Source organism: Leopardus geoffroyi, chromosome X (genome assembly GCF_018350155.1).
Source record: "Leopardus geoffroyi isolate Oge1 chromosome X, O.geoffroyi_Oge1_pat1.0, whole genome shotgun sequence".
Taxonomy (NCBI): Eukaryota; Metazoa; Chordata; class Mammalia; order Carnivora; family Felidae; genus Leopardus; species Leopardus geoffroyi.
In genome coordinates this window covers 101,997,991-102,015,891 of record NC_059343.1, presented here as the reverse complement: position 1 = coordinate 102,015,891, position 17,901 = coordinate 101,997,991, and the positions used below count along the sequence as shown (strand labels likewise).

General features: G+C 44.3%; 1 protein-coding gene and 1 long non-coding RNA gene across 9 annotated transcripts in view; one reads left to right on the top strand and one right to left on the bottom strand.

Moving 5' to 3' along the window:
• Positions 1–17,901, bottom strand: part of GRIA3 (glutamate ionotropic receptor AMPA type subunit 3) — a 268,559-nt gene that overhangs the window by 96,644 nt on the left and 154,014 nt on the right. For all 7 annotated transcript variants that reach the window (XR_006711071.1, XM_045472567.1, XM_045472565.1 and 4 more), the window contains one exon: positions 5,747–5,800. Coding sequence is in view for 6 of the 7 variants with exons in the window: in XM_045472567.1 (XP_045328523.1) it covers positions 5,747–5,800 (54 nt within the window). In the remaining variant the exon portion in view is untranslated. The remainder of the gene's footprint in view (positions 1–5,746; positions 5,801–17,901) is intronic.
• Positions 1–17,901, top strand: part of LOC123595191 — a 162,024-nt gene that overhangs the window by 88,265 nt on the left and 55,858 nt on the right. For both annotated transcript variants that reach the window (XR_006711072.1, XR_006711073.1), the window contains exon 2: positions 2,411–2,640. This is a non-coding gene — a long non-coding RNA (uncharacterized LOC123595191). The remainder of the gene's footprint in view (positions 1–2,410; positions 2,641–17,901) is intronic.

The window sequence follows — 17,901 nt, the reverse complement described above, 5'->3', positions numbered from 1 at the left end:
ACCCCCACCATTATTTCCTGGCGTATTAATAATATGAATGGGGCAGATGGGAGGGAAAGAGAAAAGAGGGAGCAAGAGCAAGAAGGGAGAGAGAGAGAGAGAGAGAGAAGGACAAGGGATTGTGGCAGGAGAGAAGAGAGTGATGGACAGATAGAATTGGTACCTGCTAAGATGCATTTCAAAATGGCCTTTGGACAGGTTTCAAACCCAGATGCACAAGGCTGTCCTTGGTTTTTAAGCCTTTTTGTCTGTAATCACTTTACTCTCATAAGTGTAGAGTTTGTATTTCATTCATATGCATTTATATCTTTGCCAGTGTTCTTCCGTGACCTTTGTGGGGCTAGCCTTTTGTCTCACTGAGATGCTCGAGTGGGTCAAATGGGAGGAGCAAGGTGCTCTGTCAGGAGTCTGAACAACCCATGTTGGAGCCTAGCTTGACAATGGATTAGCTCTGAGACTTTGGGCAAGTCATGTATTTTTTTCAGAGCCATTTTCCCGATGTCTAAAAGGTTTGGGGAGGTGAATAGGTCAGTCTCTCCTCGTGGGAGTTCTGAGTAAATTTTGTAAGAAGTCTATAGAAAATAGCTGGCACAGAGGCGCCTGGGTGGCTCAGTTGGTTAAGCATCCGACTTCGGCTCAGGTCATGATCTCACGGTCTGTGAGTTCGAGCCCTGCGTCGGGCTCTGTGCTGACAGCTCAAAGCCTGGGGCCTGCTAAGGATTCTGTGTCTCCCTCTCTCTCTGCCCCTCCCCCATTCATGCTCTGTCTCTCTCTGTCTCAAAAATAAATAAACATTAAAAAAAAAAAGAAAATAGCTGGCACAGCAGAGAAAAGTGTAAGATATGTTAGCTTCCTTCCCTTTGCTGCCCTAGCACGATGACCTCCTTGATGGACTGCTCATGCGGCCCTCTACCGGTGGCAGCTGACATGACCTAGCTTCCACCTGCAGGGTCAACAACAGTCTCCCACTCTGGGGTCAGTCTTGACCTAGGCAGGGAAACTGCTGGATCTTCTAAAAGTGGTTAACTGGTACAGCACTGAATGAGTCCACTATGGCTCATGTTCTTCCCTGGCACCTCAAATCTTGGGTTTTTTTTTTTTTGGTCTTATTTTGGGGGCTGGGTTCTGAACATCTGTCGCTAGACCATCTCAACCCAGATCCAATTCACTTTGTGTCAACTGCGAGTTGGTTTGGATTGATCCTTCAGATCCTCAGTCATGTTTAGATCTTAGGGAAAGGGTACTCATACCTTCTTGGCTTCTGCCCACCTGAAATGATTTTAAGTCTGCTTATGACTTTATACCCCTAACAGGGCTCCGGTTTTGTTCTCCCATTTGTATCCTCAGTGTTGTCCTAGCTGCTGTGCCTATACTCTTGCTCCTGGCCTTCTCCGGTCCCAATTGACCCTCCACGAGGGAAGAGATGTAGAGCCGGAAATGATCTTGGAGTGTTTCCCAAATTGTAGTCATTAATACCACCTTTATGGTTTTTTGCCATATAGGGAGATCATCTGAGCCACAATTTACCTAATATTTTTCTTTAACTTAAATATCTACTTTACCTCCACTCTAAGGAATGGTATTTATAAAATCACAGACTTGAGATGGTAGTTATCTTTCTGCAACACACATTTAGTATAAATTCCAAAGTAGTAATTTTAAGGACTTTTGCTATGTACTTTCTTATGTACACTAGCTTGTGTCTAAGTAACAACTTGAGGAAATAGTGATCTGGTCTACCTCTCCATTCTACAGATCAGGAAACCTGCTTCCTAGGTCCGGGTCTACTGCTTGTTTTCACTATGCCTGGGGTTGTTAGTCTGGGGTTCTGCACACAGTGACTCGACTATCATTGACACATATGAAAAAAATAAATCACAATACACAACATGCCTGGGAATGCGGCGTAAAGGATCCTGATCCAGGGGCTCCGTCGGTTAAGCATCCGACTCTTAATTTCAGCTCAGGTCATGATCTCACGGTTGGTGGGATCAAGCCCCAAGTGAAGCTCTGCACTGACAGTGAGGAGCCTGCTTGGGATTCTCTCTCTCCCCCCCATCTCTCTCTGCCCCTTCCCTGCTCTATCTCTCAAAATAAACATTTTTTTTTTAAAAAAAGGATCCTCATCAATACCTTGCCATGAAAGAGACACAGGTTGCCTCACTGACAGATTGTATAATGCTGTTTACCTCTAGTACTAAAGCAGAAAAGCATTACCACCTTAGAGTCCTGGAAGAGAAGACAACAATTAATTATGGAACAATCCCTAAAAAATGGCATCAGCAACTGATGCAGAATTTGTAAGAGACTTTCCTGCTCTCTCCTCATTGGGATGTCCACTTCTGGGCCTGTGTGTCCACCGGGTCCCATCTCTGCCTGTGATTCTAATAGAATCTTTTGCTTCTTCCAGGGACTTCAACAAGCTAAAACTTCCTACAGCTTGTTTGTCTGCTCTGACATGTACACCCTGACCTGTGAAAGGCCTGTGTTGAAGCATTCATGGACTATCCACGGCTTCTCAGGTTAGGATTACCACTGGGGAAAGTCCACGTAACAGCACAAAGAAGTCTTTGCCAGACAGTCGGAGTTCATGGCAGAGGGCATACAGGGGCTCTGAGCGGCTGATTCCAGAAAGCTTAGGTAAGTGCTGTGACTGTTTTTGACTTTGCATTTGTAGAAGAAGGCAGTGGTCCTGCACTGTTGTTATACCAAAACCCAGATTAGACTTTGTTCCCCTGTGCATGTGTTCTCAGCTTTCATCCCGCTGGCTCATTTTGAAAGGAAGCATCTAAGCTCCACTTACCCTTTTTTGACCATCTAAGTAACTTCTAAATAGTCTTGGTGTGTATGTGTGTGTGTGCGTGTGTGCACGCAAGTGTGTGTGCATGTGCGTGCATGCACGTGTGTGTGTGTGTGTGTGTGTGTGTGTGTGTGTATCTGTCTGTCTGTCTTTGGTGGAGGTGTTTGGAGGTATTTTTATCTGCTTTAAAAAGCCTGGAAATGATGGTGGGATAATCTATCTCATTTTTATCAGAAACTAACAACAGTTCCCATCTCTATTGCCCATAGGCAATTTGCTATAGAGTACAGGGACTCATGGAAACATGGCTGAATTCAAATGAAAAGCAGGTCACTAGAGAAAATGGAGTGGCAGCTCCAAGTGTGGTGAGTGAGTTCATGTTTTCCCTAGGCAGACTGACATGACGCTATGTATTACGTCCTTTCTGAAGGAAGACCACTTGTTCTCATAGTCGGCTTCCACCCGATGTCTCAGGATTCTGAGTCCTGGTTAGGCGTTCAGCTAACCATTCTTCTCCCCAACCTTGTCCTAATGATTCTCTCTTGCAGTTCTGTCACTCCAGAGGCTTTCATTTCTGTCAGGTCTGGGTCTCAGGTTGAAACCAAAGCTCATCTGAAGGATTGTTGGTAGGAAACAGGGAGGCCTGGTTACAATTCTAGAATGGGGAAGGTGTTTACATATCATCTGGTCACTGATGTGCATGGCTCGGATCTCCCTTTAAGATGGAACCTGGCTAGAGGAGTTGAGTTAGCTGACAGCCTCCAGTTTCAGGATCTGCCTCAGCTTTCAGGAGGGAGATATGTGCTTCCTGGGCAGCTGCCAGCCAATGGCTGAGCAAGGCAGTGGTGCAGTGGCTCATGGGTTCGGGGCAGCACGGGGTTCTTGGCACTGGAGCTCCCGGTTGTGCTGGCCAAGACTTTCTCGGAACTGTACCGCCGTCTGAAGCTCTTCTCATCAACCTTCCTTCCTTTCCCTCTCCTTTGCTGAGATCAGAAACTCTTCCTTCTCACTGGCGACCCTCTCCCTTTTATTTTGCACAGGCGTCACTCGCAGTAAAGGTCTTGCACTTCTAATTGTATCTTAGCATCTGCTTCCAAGGGACCCAACCAATACAGCAATGAACTCCCCACTCCTGTCTGAGTTTTACAGTAAAGGGAACTGAGGTCCCAAGGAGGTGGAAGTGACTTACCCAAGATCCCACAGCTAGTTAGTAGCAAAGTCAGTACGACAGCCCAAACCTTCTGACCTCTAGTTCAATGCTCTTTCCCAAACTTCAGCAGTCCACGCACCACAGCCACATATACAAAAGCCAGATTGTGCTATGTGTGCATCCCCCGTGCTCTTGTTTACATGACACATTTGACACATTAAGAAATTAATTCGTTTGTCGGTAAATCCCTACTTTAGCCCTGTATGAAACAATAATATCCATGACATTTGGCTTTTGATGTGCTACTTTTATATTTTTCCAGCACATATCGAATAACACATGGCCATTATAATAAAAAAGTTTGTGTGTGCACTACTTAAACTCATCTCATATGCTGTCAGTGATGGGTGAACCCTGGCATGTATAAGGCCAGACAGAAGGAAAAGGGAGAGGGAGGAAGGCAGGGAGGGAGGCAGGCAGGAAGGAAGGAAGGAAGGAGAGCAAAATACTTATTGATGAGAAAGAAATGGTAAAATGCCATCAATAACTGCCTCAGGTGCCTTGCTGGGACATCTGTGTTTCCTGCCAGGCCCTGGCCTAACTTCCAATGAGTCAGCAAACAGCCTTTACTTATTGGTTGCCCCAAAAAACAAATTGAATGCATTCACATGTAAATGAAGAATCAAGATTTCTCCTCCTAAAAGAGTCAATTCATTTGTCCCCCGAATGGTCTGAAGTGCTCCACTTTGAGCAATTTATTGGAGAAGATGCACACTACATTTCAAGGCAGTAGCTCTAATCTTCCTCTTATAAAGTGTTTCAGTGAACCCACTTCCTAAGAAAGGTTTAAGTAACATTTCCTTTCTCGTTTAAAAAATATTAATTATTAAAAACAAAATAAGATTTTTTTCTTTGATTTAAGAAATCTAAGAGCATAATCATAATCATCTTTCACCTTTGTTGCTATTCTTTTGGTGTAAGAGCTTTATAATCGTCATCATTCTGTTGTGCTAATGAAACAAAATCGGGGTTAGAACTCATGTTATGTAATAATTTAATAGATTCTTAGTATCATAGTGATCCTTTAACATTTCTCTTTCATTTCATGGAGACGGTATTATTCAGAACCTCTGCTAAACAGATATTCCTGATTCAGAAGCCATTTTGTTAATTCCTAAACCAATTGGCTTTTTGGAGAAAGAACTATAAACTAACCTAATGAAATGGTAGCTTCTAGAATAGCACAAATTTTAAAGGCATGGGAAACATGAAGGAAAAGATTCAAGTTGTGTCTTTTTAGAAGTATAAAGGGGGCCGTACGCTTTGACAGGCTCCCTTGATGTTCTGTTCAGACCTACTTCTGGCATCTGGTCTGAAAAGATCTGGTAGGGGTCTGCTTCTGGAAAGACAAATCCAGTACTGATGGACACATGTACTTGGGTTAATTGGGGAAAGAGTCTGCTTCCTGTGTCCCCTGTCTCTCATGTTATATTTCAAACCTGGGTAAGATGGTTTACATTTCAAATCCAAATTGAATCTAAGAATAATTGGTGAGGAATCATGTCAAATTACTATGTTTTAAATGAGGAGAGACTATCAGCTTCACAGTTGAAACAGAGACAGCGTAATTGAAAACAAGGCTATTGCATTCAGGGTTTGGTATTTACTGACTCATTTCTTCAAGTGTCTAGAGAACACGTTAGTTTCTTCATGTATTTCTTTTTTGGATGATCGCAGACGACACAAACTAAATAGAATATATTGCCTTGGGAAACAAAAACTCTGCTCGTTCTTACCAGGTTAGCAAGCATGTAGTGATAACCTCTTGAATGTTTTCCCAGGATCACAACCTGCAGAAGAAATAAGAAATCCTGTTTATTTAAGAAGGGCATTTTCAATTACCCAATCAATGGGAAATGCAACAATCAATCAATGGGCTAGAGCAAATTGCTTTTAAGTGATCAACAAAGTGTCAGGTCTTTTACATACAGTAAAATCACAGTTAGCTGGAACAGAGTTCCTTCTGTACATTTCAATTTCAGGCAGAGAATACAGGAAGGATGGCTAATATTAAAGTTAAGAGTGCCAACGACGAGGGAGAGAAAGCTCTCTAAACTTCCAGGTCAGTTGCATCGTTGTCACTTAAAATAGATGGCAGAAGCGATGATGATCCTCCACCCATGAACTGGATTGTGTACTTAGCTGCTGAGACGGAAAATGGGCTGAACTTGGAATACAGATTAGAAAATAGAATGTACAGTCCATTTTTTTTGTTGTTATCTGAAATGCTTAGGGAATAGAACACGCGAGGAATGGGGTTAATGGGATTTTCAGGTTAATCGAGGTTGCTTTCGCCTATTGAAACTTTTCGAAAATGCTTACCTTCCTTTTCCTGCCTAATGTGAAAGATTTGTGACCATTTGTCCCGCTTTTGGTACTGAATGTGATGCCTTACAGGAGTGGGGGTGGGGATTTCCCCCGAGAGGACATTTGGAGATGCCTGGGGGCATTTTTCGGAGACACATCTGGAAGGGTATCTAGTGGGGAGAGGCCAGTGATGATGCTAAACATCCTACAGTGTGTGGCGCAACCCCCCAAAACAAAGAATTATCTGGTAAAAAAGATGTCAATAGGGCCGAGGTTGAGAAATCCTGCCTTGGGGTCATCATTCTTATGGTCATTTTCATGAGTAACGGTGTATTAATTCTAAGCCTTACAGTTTACCAAATGCATTTTTGTTCTTTCAAAATATATGAGTGGATTGAGTAATTCCCAACCAAATATATTGGTTGTCAGTCGGAAGTTTTTGACTGAATAGTTGACGTTAGCTTATTTCCAGATAGCTGAGATGAGCAAATTCTGGTTAATTGAGGATTTTATAAAATGTCATTTTATTAAGTACTGAGTATGTACAAAGTACTGTACCGAATACAGGGAGTGGGGACAAGGAGGGAGTGACACAGACGTGAAAGATACAACCAGAAGTGGAAAAAGGTTTTGTGCTAGGTCTGAAGCCGATACCACTTTACGAGCCCTCTTTAAGAAAAGCAATACAAAATTACGAACAGTAAGGCCTTGGAAAGAACCCATGTGGGTAAGGCACAATTAAGCTTACAGTTCGTGTGAAGTTCCATCGTGGACACAGGTATCAAAGGGTTTAAAAACAGCTTGGGAAGACAACAAAGCTGCATACATGTCAAACCCGAACTACATGTGTCAAAGGCCACAATAATAGTCAACACAGCCGCCCTTCATCGAGTGCCTAATATATGCCAGCCACTGTCCTGGGTGTTTTACATGTATTTAATCCCCAGAACAACTTAACAGATTAAATGTCATTAGTTTTATTTTACAGACGAGGAACCTCAGCTAGAGAGAGTTTAAGCAGCACGCCCAAGGCCACACAGCTCAGATTCCGTAAAGCTGGAATTAGAACCTGGGTCTGTCTGCCTCTAGAACCTGTATTTTTGGCGGTACATTACATGGTTCCTTAATATGTGCTAGTTGTCAAATAGCAATACTTGTTCTATGTTCTTGGAGAAGAGGAAGAAAACGTATCTAAGGTCTGCTGGGATGGATCAGGAAGGCTTCCTGGAGAAGATAAGTTTTAAGCTGGCCCAGAGGAGTGGAACCACATGTATGTATGTTTGTTTGTTTAAAGTTTATTTATTTTGAGAGAGAGGAGGGCAGAGAGAGAGAGAGAGAGAGAATCCCAAGCACAGAGCCCATGCTGTCAGCACAGAGCCTGATGCAGGGCTCGATCCCATAAACCATGAGATCATGACCTGAGCCAAATCAAGAGTTGGACGCTTAACCGACTGAGATACCCACGCACCCGAGAACCACATATTTAAATATCATGCTGGCATTAGAAGCTCTACATGCATTTCAAGGGCTGAGAGAGAAAGAGAGAGAGAGAGAGGGAGAGAGAGAGAGAGAGAGAGAGGGTGAGAGAGAAAGAGAAGGCTGTTTTCGATTAATTTAAAATATGAGCCACATTTCTGACTGATTATTTATGGAGGAAATGAAAGGTTAATGAATGTCTTGAGGAAGTGATTTCTCACGCTGCCATGACACAAAATGAGCTGTTAGGTATCTGCTGGGATGTATTCTTCAGTGTCCGCTTTTGAGAAACATCCTTACTAGTGACATTTGTTAACTTTTGATGGCAAGTTGGGGCCATACATTTGTTGAATTTTTAATTCACTGACAACCCTCAACATAATAAAATCAGAGGGTTTTGAATTCCGCCAGAAAAATGAGCAAGATTCCTAAGGACATCTAGCAGAGAGAGCTTAGGGCAATAAAGCAGCAAGCCCAAAGGAAATGGCGTCTTGATCACCAGAGGAAGGGCTTAGTGTCCTTTTGAGCAGAGGGAAGGTGAAGGGATCCATAGCAGTATTGGTGTTGTGAGCAAAGCCCCGAATGAGAACCCAGGAGTCCAACCTTGTCACGTACTCACTGTTTGCTTGTGGGCAAATCACTCAGCTTACACCAGTCTCCATGTCCTTATCTGTCATCTGGGGCAATGAACCTGACCCTTCCTATCTCAGCAGTGCAGTCAAGATCAAACTGAAGAACACGTACGGAAATGGTCAGGACGTGCCTCATGGAACCACGTGAGGTTAAACAACCGTGGGAGGGAGTCATTCCCTGACACGTCGTGTTTTGGGTTCAGAAAACCCTGAGGCTATTGGAATATCTGCCTTGGTCCCTGCCCAGAGGGTCTGTCCAAAAGAAAGTCACTTATTTGAAGATAGCTGTCTCACATCATCACCTTCGAAAGCTTAGCTTACGCTGTAAGAGATGGGAAAGTTATGTAAGGAGAGGAACCTTTTCGTGTCACAGAGCTGCTGCCTCGAAGGCCATAATTATTTCCTCACCCTTACTTTCAGTGCCTTCTTAACTCTTACTTGACACCCTGTTCTGAACAATCTTGGTTTTTCAGTTCACGGAGAATGAGAAGCTGTCAGTCAGAAGGGGTGTGTGGAGAGGGAGGGAGTATTAGAAAGAGGTATGTGAGCAGCAGAGGAAGCGACAGACTGGTTCAGAGGCGCAGCAGGCAACATCGTATGGTGTGATCATGGATGTTCGTTGTGAATGCCTGAGTCATCGGGGTATGGTCTGTTGGCATTGGTAATTTCTGCTGAAAAAAAACCCACAATACATGTTGTGGGAGGTTGCCATCAGAAATGGTCAAAGTCCCAGTCCTTAAAAGGGTACACTCCACTCTCTCGAATTCTTACTTACACGAGGCAGCAGCGATCCTCCTGATGTGAGCTAAGTGAGGCCTTGCTGTGAAAAGTGTCAGGTTTTGCTCTCCGTCTTTCCCTTTTTTGAATTTTTGGTGCAGGGCTTGTGGGAGTGCGGGTGGGGTGGGAGGGTTGCGTGTGATAGCATGCACAAAAGAACTAGTTAATGGGAGTGATTCTTGTTCAGTTAGTCCTCAATCTTTATTCTTTCCCTCTGCTATAGACGAACAAGGCATACATTGTACCCTTAGTTATTTAATGACTCTGCTAACCAAGAGAATATTCAACTTGGCTTTTACAGTAATTATAATAGCTCGTTCTGAATTAGTTTCAGAACTTCAAGTATAAAAGCTGTCTTAATGGTCTACTTTGAAGTTTAAGGAGGAACTTCCAAGTTCCCAAATCCATGAGCGGTATTCACTGTGCCTTTAGAAGATCTGTTGGAGTTGATGGGTGGCTAGATGTGATGGCGGATACGATAAATGTAATAAGGAGAAGCGCATGAAGTGTAGATAAAATTCATTGTCTTAAGGACAGTTATTTTTATCCTCACAAATAGGACCTGAAAGAAAATAATGCCACGATCCCATTTCGTCGAAACTTAAACCACAGTTTCATTTGCAGATAAAAACAGCTCTCACATACTAACTCACTGAGTCGTGCATACAGCGTTGCATTAAATTAGTTGTTAAAGCAGTCAGTGAATCATGGTTTACCTATTTGGGGGAAGTGTTCCCTTATTGACTCCCCCATCCACTTATCCAGGAAATTGGAGGCTGGGTTTCACCGAATAGTTAAAAATAATTCAGAAAATGTTCGGTTGGTTTTCTATGTAGGAGGCCATTTCTTTTCCAGTCTAATGCTCAATCTACACATTTTCATAATTTTAGAAATTTGAAATGAAATTGCTCCATAAGACTATTTGAGAAAGGCCCACACACCCTTTGGGAGCAGAAGCATCTGTTTTTCTATGCTCACATTAAAAAAATATATATATGTGTATGTGGAAAAGTGTCTATGATTTGTTCCCCTTAGATCCATCTGGTATGTAGACCTAAGTATCTCCATGTTTGGATTTTCTGCATCAGTGCCAAAAAAGGATCTATGTATAAAGATCGATCTTGCTTTGAGTACAGAACATGCCTTCCCACTCACCTTAATCTGCTCCTCTTTGATTTAGGTACCCTGAGAACATTTGGGGGGCTGGGGAGAGAAATGAGGGAGGTTTCCAGTTTTAATTCACCAGACTTACCTCTTGTACAGGTATTTTCTCTCTCAGGAACAAAACACTCTCCTTGTGTTCGAAGGGAAAACATTTTTTTCAACATTCCCCCTCCCTTTCCTGCTTCCTCAGTTATAAAAAGATACTGTTGTCCTATGGCAACCTATCTAATTTCAGCTGTATTGGGAGTTAAATAGTGGTATGCTACAAAAAATCAGCCTCAGAATATGCCACACTGCCCAGAAGACATCTTCCATCAGATATGATAAAAGGCGTTCATTTTCTTGAATGAAAACCCCAAGCTACTAAATTGCTTTAGTCTTAGTATACATATATCAGAAGTCAATTCCGTTAGAATTATTTTGTAATAATCTCAATCTGCACACACATGCTCTCCTCTAACGGAAAGACAGTGCTTCATGTTGCGGTCAGCTGACTTGAATAAATGTGCTGGATTAGTGAGGCGGAGAAGAGCCAATCACCCATCCCAAAGTTAGCCCAATGGCAGTGGGGCTGGGGGTGGTGCTGATGGAGAAAGAGGCTAAAGCTTTTCATAAAGAAGGAAAATGGGAGTACAACCGAGAAATCTCATCAGTGTTTATGCTGTCTACTGGGGAAGCTTATGCAGAGAGAAGGCAATTGAATAAAGCATCAAATAACATGCTAGGATGTGAGGATTAGAGGGCAAGGATTTCACCAAAGAACATGTCTTTGGGAAGTTTCACTTCCCAGACATTAATAGTGCATTCACTATGACTGAATGGAATATGTGGAAGATGTAATGCTGAGCAGCAGGGCAGGCAAAGAGAATGTGCAAATGAGAGGCAATACATGGCCACAAGTGAGTCAAAGGAGCAACAGGTTATTCCTGCTCCTGTGGATAAGGGGCCATTTCAGTGCATGCTGACCTTGGTGGGAACACCTCACTGTGTTAACCCAAACACGGTATTTCTCAAATTTCGTTCCTTCACAGACTTCCTTCCATTTGTGTCCTATCCACATACCACAATACTATTATTTACTTAATATTTACCTTCATAGCTACTCCTTTTCTTAAATTTAGCCGTGTCTAAAGCCTTAATATCCATGAAACTACATACAAGAAAATAAATACAGCTGTATAAAAATAAAATATATTTATCGAGACCTCACTGAAAATCCTACAGTATACCACAAGGGGCGGTGGGAAATACTGCCTTAAAGCCTTGTCATGTCTTTTTTTTTTTTTTTTTTCAACGTTTATTTATTTTTGGGACAGAGAGAGACAGAGCATGAACAGGGGAGGGGCAGAGAGAGAGGGAGACACAGAATCGAAACCGGCTCCAGGCTCTGAGCCATCCGCCCAGAGCCCGACGCAGGGCTCGAACTCACGGACAGCGAGATCGTGACCTGGCTGAAGTCGGACGCTTAACCGACTGCGCCACCCAGGCGCCCCATAAAGCCTTGTCATGTCTTTAGGGAAGAGAATGTAGATCATGTCTCCCTGTCCTGATAAAATAAGGTTAATTTGCCTTACGGTTCAAACATGGAGCATCCTTATCTACTTTCAAAGGTTCATGAGTTTTGTAAGAGAGCATGATGGGCAGTGTTTTGGGGGTAACAAATAATGCCTGGGACTGGGTACCAATGACAAATCTGGAAACTTACAAAAACATTTCTCAAGTCAATTTACATGTACTGCCTCACGTGCGGGAAGTCCAGCAGCTTTGATGGGTTAGAGTCCTTTGTCATGGGGTCAGTAACTAATATTCAAACATTGGGACCTTTCCACCAGAACCTCCTGTAAAATGATGTATTTCCAAACACTGTGCCTTTTCCTGGAGTACCTCATCTGGAAGACCTTTCACAGTACCCTATTTATATTTGGAAATATTCTAGATGTTTCTTCAGGTAGAGGTAGGGTGATTCTAACTAGTATTTAACCTAGAATAATACAGCAAAAAGGACCTTAGTTTCTCTTCAACATAGCCATATGTATGACTTTTGTAGTCTCTCTGCATTTGTATTGGGTACCCTTCCAAATTATTTTAAACCATACATTTTTTTATTAAAAATTAAAAAAATGTTTATTTATTTTTGCGAGAGAGACAGAGCACAGGTAGAGGAAGGGCAGAGAGAGAGAGGGAAACACAGAATCCGAAGCAGGCTCCAGGCTCTGAGCTGTCAGCGCAGAGCCTGATGCGGGGCTCAAACTCCTCAACCGGGAGATCACGACCTGGGCCGAAGTCGGACGCTTAACCGACTGAGCCACCCAGGTGCCCCTAAACAATACATTTTTAAACAACAGTGTTCTTCATGTATTCTTTGATGAAATTTCCTGTCCATTATTTTATGTTCACACTTACAACTTGGGCTTTCATATTTACAACTTTATTCTAAATATCAAATGGTATCTTTTTTTTCTTTTCTCTGTAGATTTTGTAAAATAGTTTGGGCCCAAAGCACTATAATCTTGAATGTCTAAGACCTACTTGAAGGACTATACAGGTGGTGAGCAGAGGGCTTGAGAATGCCAGTGGACTCGTTCCTTGTATTTTTTCTTCATTACTTGGATTAAAAAGGAAAAAAAAAAAAAAGGAATGGCAACATGTGGCATACAGCCAAGCAGTTGCTCAAATATGTGTTGTTTCCAACCACAACCATGACTACAACCACGACCACAACCATGACCACGACCATGACCACGACCACGACCACCTGGGGCTAGGTGGAGTAGTGTAGGACTTACTTCATTCACCAACGAGTCACCCTCTCCCACCTTTAGGTATCAATCAGGATCAACAACTCTAGTATCACACCTAAAATGACACCTTACAGCGTTTATACTTCTCTTTATAGATGTGATCTCAATCACCCTTGAAGCTTGGAATAAATCGGTATTTATTAATGGTGATGTACTAGAAAGAGCCAGATGGTTCTGGATTCAAATCCTGCCATTTACTCGTTAGCTCCATTACAGTGTGCAAAACTGAACCTTGGATGGGTCGGGTAGAGTACTGGAAACCCAGGGTCAGCCTGGAATGATGGAGCCTCTATGTTGGGAGGGGAGAGAAAGGAACGTTTGGTGTGGGGATATAGAGAATGAGATGTCCTCCTTACAACCCCCTGAGGGCTCCTCTGTGGATGTATCTTGTGTTTGTGCAATGCTTCCAGCATTCAACACCCTAGTCTGTGAGATTTTCTGATTGCTGAAGGAAGTGAGTGGACAAGTTTATATTTTCAAATAAAAGTAAATTGTCTCTTAGAAACCCAGTATATTCTGGGGCCTTTGTTTTCTTAGGATAGTTGCTTACTTGGCAAGTTTCTCTCTCTTCTAAGACCCTTGTCACTGAAGTGTCTGTCAATTTCGAAATGGATGACAAATGATAGAGGCTTAGGTCATGGTAGGCCAAACAGAATTCTCCTAATTTGCAAATGTTCTGTTTGGTTTTTCACTCTTTTTTTTTTGTTTAAGTTTATTTAGTTTGAGAGAGAGCATGTGCCACTGGGGGAGGGACAGAGAGAGAGGGAAAGAGAGAGAATCCCAAGCAGGTTCTGCACTATCAGTGAGGAGCCTAATGTAGGGCTTGAACTCATGAGCCATGAGATCATGACCTGAGCTGAAATCCAGAGTAGGACGTTCACCCACCTGAGCCAGCCGGGCGCCCTGGTCTTTCACTCTTGCTATTTGCATTCAGCATTATGTTCCCCACTCTGATAGCTTATCCACCTTTGTGGTCCCACTGACATGACGACAGTTCAAGCACTCTAGGCAGAATTACAGACTTTCAGCCCAAAACAGGGCTCCTGAAAGCTGATTATTAAATATTCAGGAATTTCATGAGCCAGTTATTAAACCACTGGTAGCTTGAAATCGGCCATGGTAGTAGTATTTACACACTAGAAATCAGCCAACACTACAAATCAAGGCTTTTCCCCCTTGAGAGCCAGTTTACTCAGAAGGAATATGGATCAAGGTCCCTAGTGGATGGAAGAGCTGCCTCTCTTCACATTTCATTCACCTCTTCTTTTTATTATTTTTTTAAATGTTTAGTTTTGAGAGAGAGAGAGAGAGAGAGCGCGTGCACACACGCGCAAGTGGGGAGGGGCAGAGAGAGCGGAACAGAGGATCCAAAGCAGGCTCTGTGCTGACAACAGAGAGCCCGACACAGGGCTCAAATTCACGAGCCGTGAGATCACGACCTGGTCTGAAGTCAGACGCTTAACCCAGACGCCCCCACTCACCTCTTCTTCTAATGAACATTTGTTGAGTGCCTGCTCTGTGCCAATCCTGGGGGGAGGCAGACACTGGGGAGACAGAGGTCACCAAAACCTGGTCCCTGGCCTAGAGGATCTCAACACCAGAGTAGGAAAAACTGCCCAGTTGCCAGCCAATTACAACCCACTGGGAGAAACACGAGAGCAGAAATATGTACGTGGTACACGTGAGGAGAGAATGATGAACTCATAACCCACTTGAGATAGAAAGTACTTTGTCTCCAACTAAAGACCTAAAGAATTTTTTCCCGTGGTTTTTATAAGTGGGAACCTGACAAACAGGTGACTTAAAGGGAATGCTATTTTGAAAACGGAGAGATGTATTTCAGAGGGCCATTTCTCTTGATTTCAGGAGAGCCTTGCTGTTTTCCAGTGCTTACCCACTAGAGGAAAGATTTTTATTTAGACCAAGATAGGCATTTGTTGTGATGGCAGCCAGGGCTGGCTCCAATGAGACGTCGTGAATGAAATGATTGCTTGGAAAGGCTAAGTTAGAAGGGGGATAAGTGGTTATATGGTACACAGAATGGGATCTGCCAGATTTACCAGTTACAGGCTGTGTAACCTTAGGCGAGTTACTCAACCTCTGAAACTCAGTTTTCCATGTAAAACAGAGAACATAATAGTTAATAGGTAGTAGAGTAAGGTGGTCAAGAATGCAGGGTAGACTGCCTGGTTTAGAGTCCCTACTTTGCCCTTTATTATTTTTTTAATGTTTATTTTTGAGAGACAGATTGTGCAAGTGGGGGAGGGAGAGAGAGGAGGGGACAGAGGATCTGAAGTGGCTTCCGCACTCACAGCGGCGAGCCTGATGTGGGGCTCGAACCCATGAACAGTGAGCTCACGACCTGAGCTGAAGTCGGATGCTCAACTGACTGAGCTACCCAGGTACCCCCTACTTTGTCCTTTAATAGCTGTGTAGATTTGAGCAATTAACTCTCTGTGTTTCAGTATCCTCATCTGTAAAACGGGTCTGTCATTAGTGCCTACATCATAGAATTGCAGCAAGGAATAAATGAAATAACGCATCTATAGCTCTTAACATAGTGCCTGTTGCTTATCCTATATTAATGGATTCCCTTCCTTATTCCTATTGCAATGGCCCCTCCCTCCATTCTTTGCCACAGAAATCACATCTATCCTACAAAACAGATGAACATAAGGGAAGGGAAGCAAAAATAATATAAAAACAGGGAGGGGGACAAAACAGAAGAGACTCTTAAATATGGAGAACACACTGAGGGCTACTGGAGGGGTCGTGGGAGGGGGGATGGGCTAAACGGGTAAGGGGCATTAAGGAGTCCAGTCCTGAAATCCTTGTTGTGCTATATGCTAACTAACTTGGATGTAAATTAAAAAAATAAAGTAAAAAAAAAAGAAATCACATCTATCCTTCAAGGCCCAGTTCATATGCAGCCACTTCCACGAAGGCTTCCCTGATTTCATGTCCCTCACTCTCAAAATGTACAGAAGTGGCTTCCTGCTGCCCTGCGGTAAAGGATATGGAGAGGCATCAGGATTCGGTGCAGAGCGGTTACTGGGGCCACTGATCAGGATAGCACTGGGTTGGAGGTGCAAGGAAGGAGTTGAGGTTTGGGTGCAGAGTTCAGGCATTTGAGTCGAGCGTGAAAACGGGACGGGAAGCTGGGGGTAAAACGACAACACGGTAACCAGCACCGCGGCCCTACACCGCCCCCCTCCTCTCGTGCCCCCAACGCTGATCAGGAACAGGAATCCAAGGCACATTGAAACCACGGTTGAGAAGATGTGTGTGGGGAGCTGGAGGGGGTGGGGCAGGGCTCTGCCCAGAGACAAAGAAGCACAGGACAACTGAACCAGTCCTGTGTAGTCACCACAGTGTTTCTACCACAGGCGAGAATGGGGGTTGGGAGAGGGTCTCCGCTCTGCATGGTAGGCAGTTGCCCAGGACACTCGGGCCACCCCACCCTGACAGTAACAACTGGTCCTTGGCGTTATCCACCTTCATTTCCAGAGCAGGGAGGCAGAGCTATCCTGGGCTTTCCTCACTTGAATCCGCCGAGGCCCTGGGGGACAGAGAGAACACTGGGAACACGATCCACATTCCCCGGAGGCCCAGGCTACAGGAATGTCGTAGGATGGTCGTTCTCAAAGTGTGTGCTGTGTGGGTCATCTGGAGAGCCTGTGAAGAGGCAGGTCCCTCAGCACCTCTGCAGAGAATCTGCTTCAGAAGGTCTGGGTTAGGGGTGCCTGGGTGGCGCAGTCGGCTGAGCGTCTGACTTCAGCTCAGGTCATGATCTCACAGTTTGTGAGTTCGAGCCCCGCGTCAGGCTCTGTGCTGACAGCTCGGAGCCTGGAGCCTACTTCGGATTCTGTGTCTCCCTCTCTCTCTACCCCTCCCCTGCTCATACTCTTGTCTCTCTCTCTCAAAAATGAATAAACTTAAAAAAATTAAAAAAAAAAAAAAAGAAGGTCTGCGTTAGGGCCAGGGAGTCTGCCTTTTAGCCCCCCACCCCCCATCCTGTTGCACACTGAAATCTAAGAAGTACCAGCAGGATCCTCGGTGATGGGATTCTCAGGAAAGGGGTAAGAAGGGACACGGTGGGCTTCTGGCGTGCTCCCTTGGGAAGTGTCCATGGGGAGGGAAGGGGGCGGCCCGAGGGCACTCGCTCAGACTCCTAGAACACGAGTCAAAGGGGGGGAGGTCTTTGAAAGACTCTTGTTTTAGACGGGACAGCACCGGAGGCAGACCCTGAGACAAAGACTTGAGGGCCAGCAGTTGTGATTCCAGAAAGTGCTGGTAGGGGAGTGAGGAAATGAGACAGCAAAGGGAAAGCAGCCAATCCATATGTTGCTTCCCTCTCTCCCATCCCCTAGGTCTTCGCTCACGTACCCCACAGCACGTAGCCCCAGGGCATGGCACCAACGTGATGGTCACTAAATGCTTCTAAGAGGCAGGGAAGGCTGGCTCCTGCAGAGGATGAGGCCTTTTAGACTAGACTTTGAATGATGGGGGGCAGGGGGCTGTTGCTGGCAGACAGAAGGGAAAAGGGGATCCCGGTGAGAAGATGCCGACGAAGGCCTGGTGGTGGGAAGTGACAGAAGACAAACATAAGCTAACATTTCATCTTCCCTGTCAGGAAACTGAGGCCCAGAGAAATCGGGTAACTCGCCCGAGGCCTCACAGGCAGAAAGTGATGGAGCCTGTAGTCGGAGTCAGATCTGCCCGACTCCCAGGCCC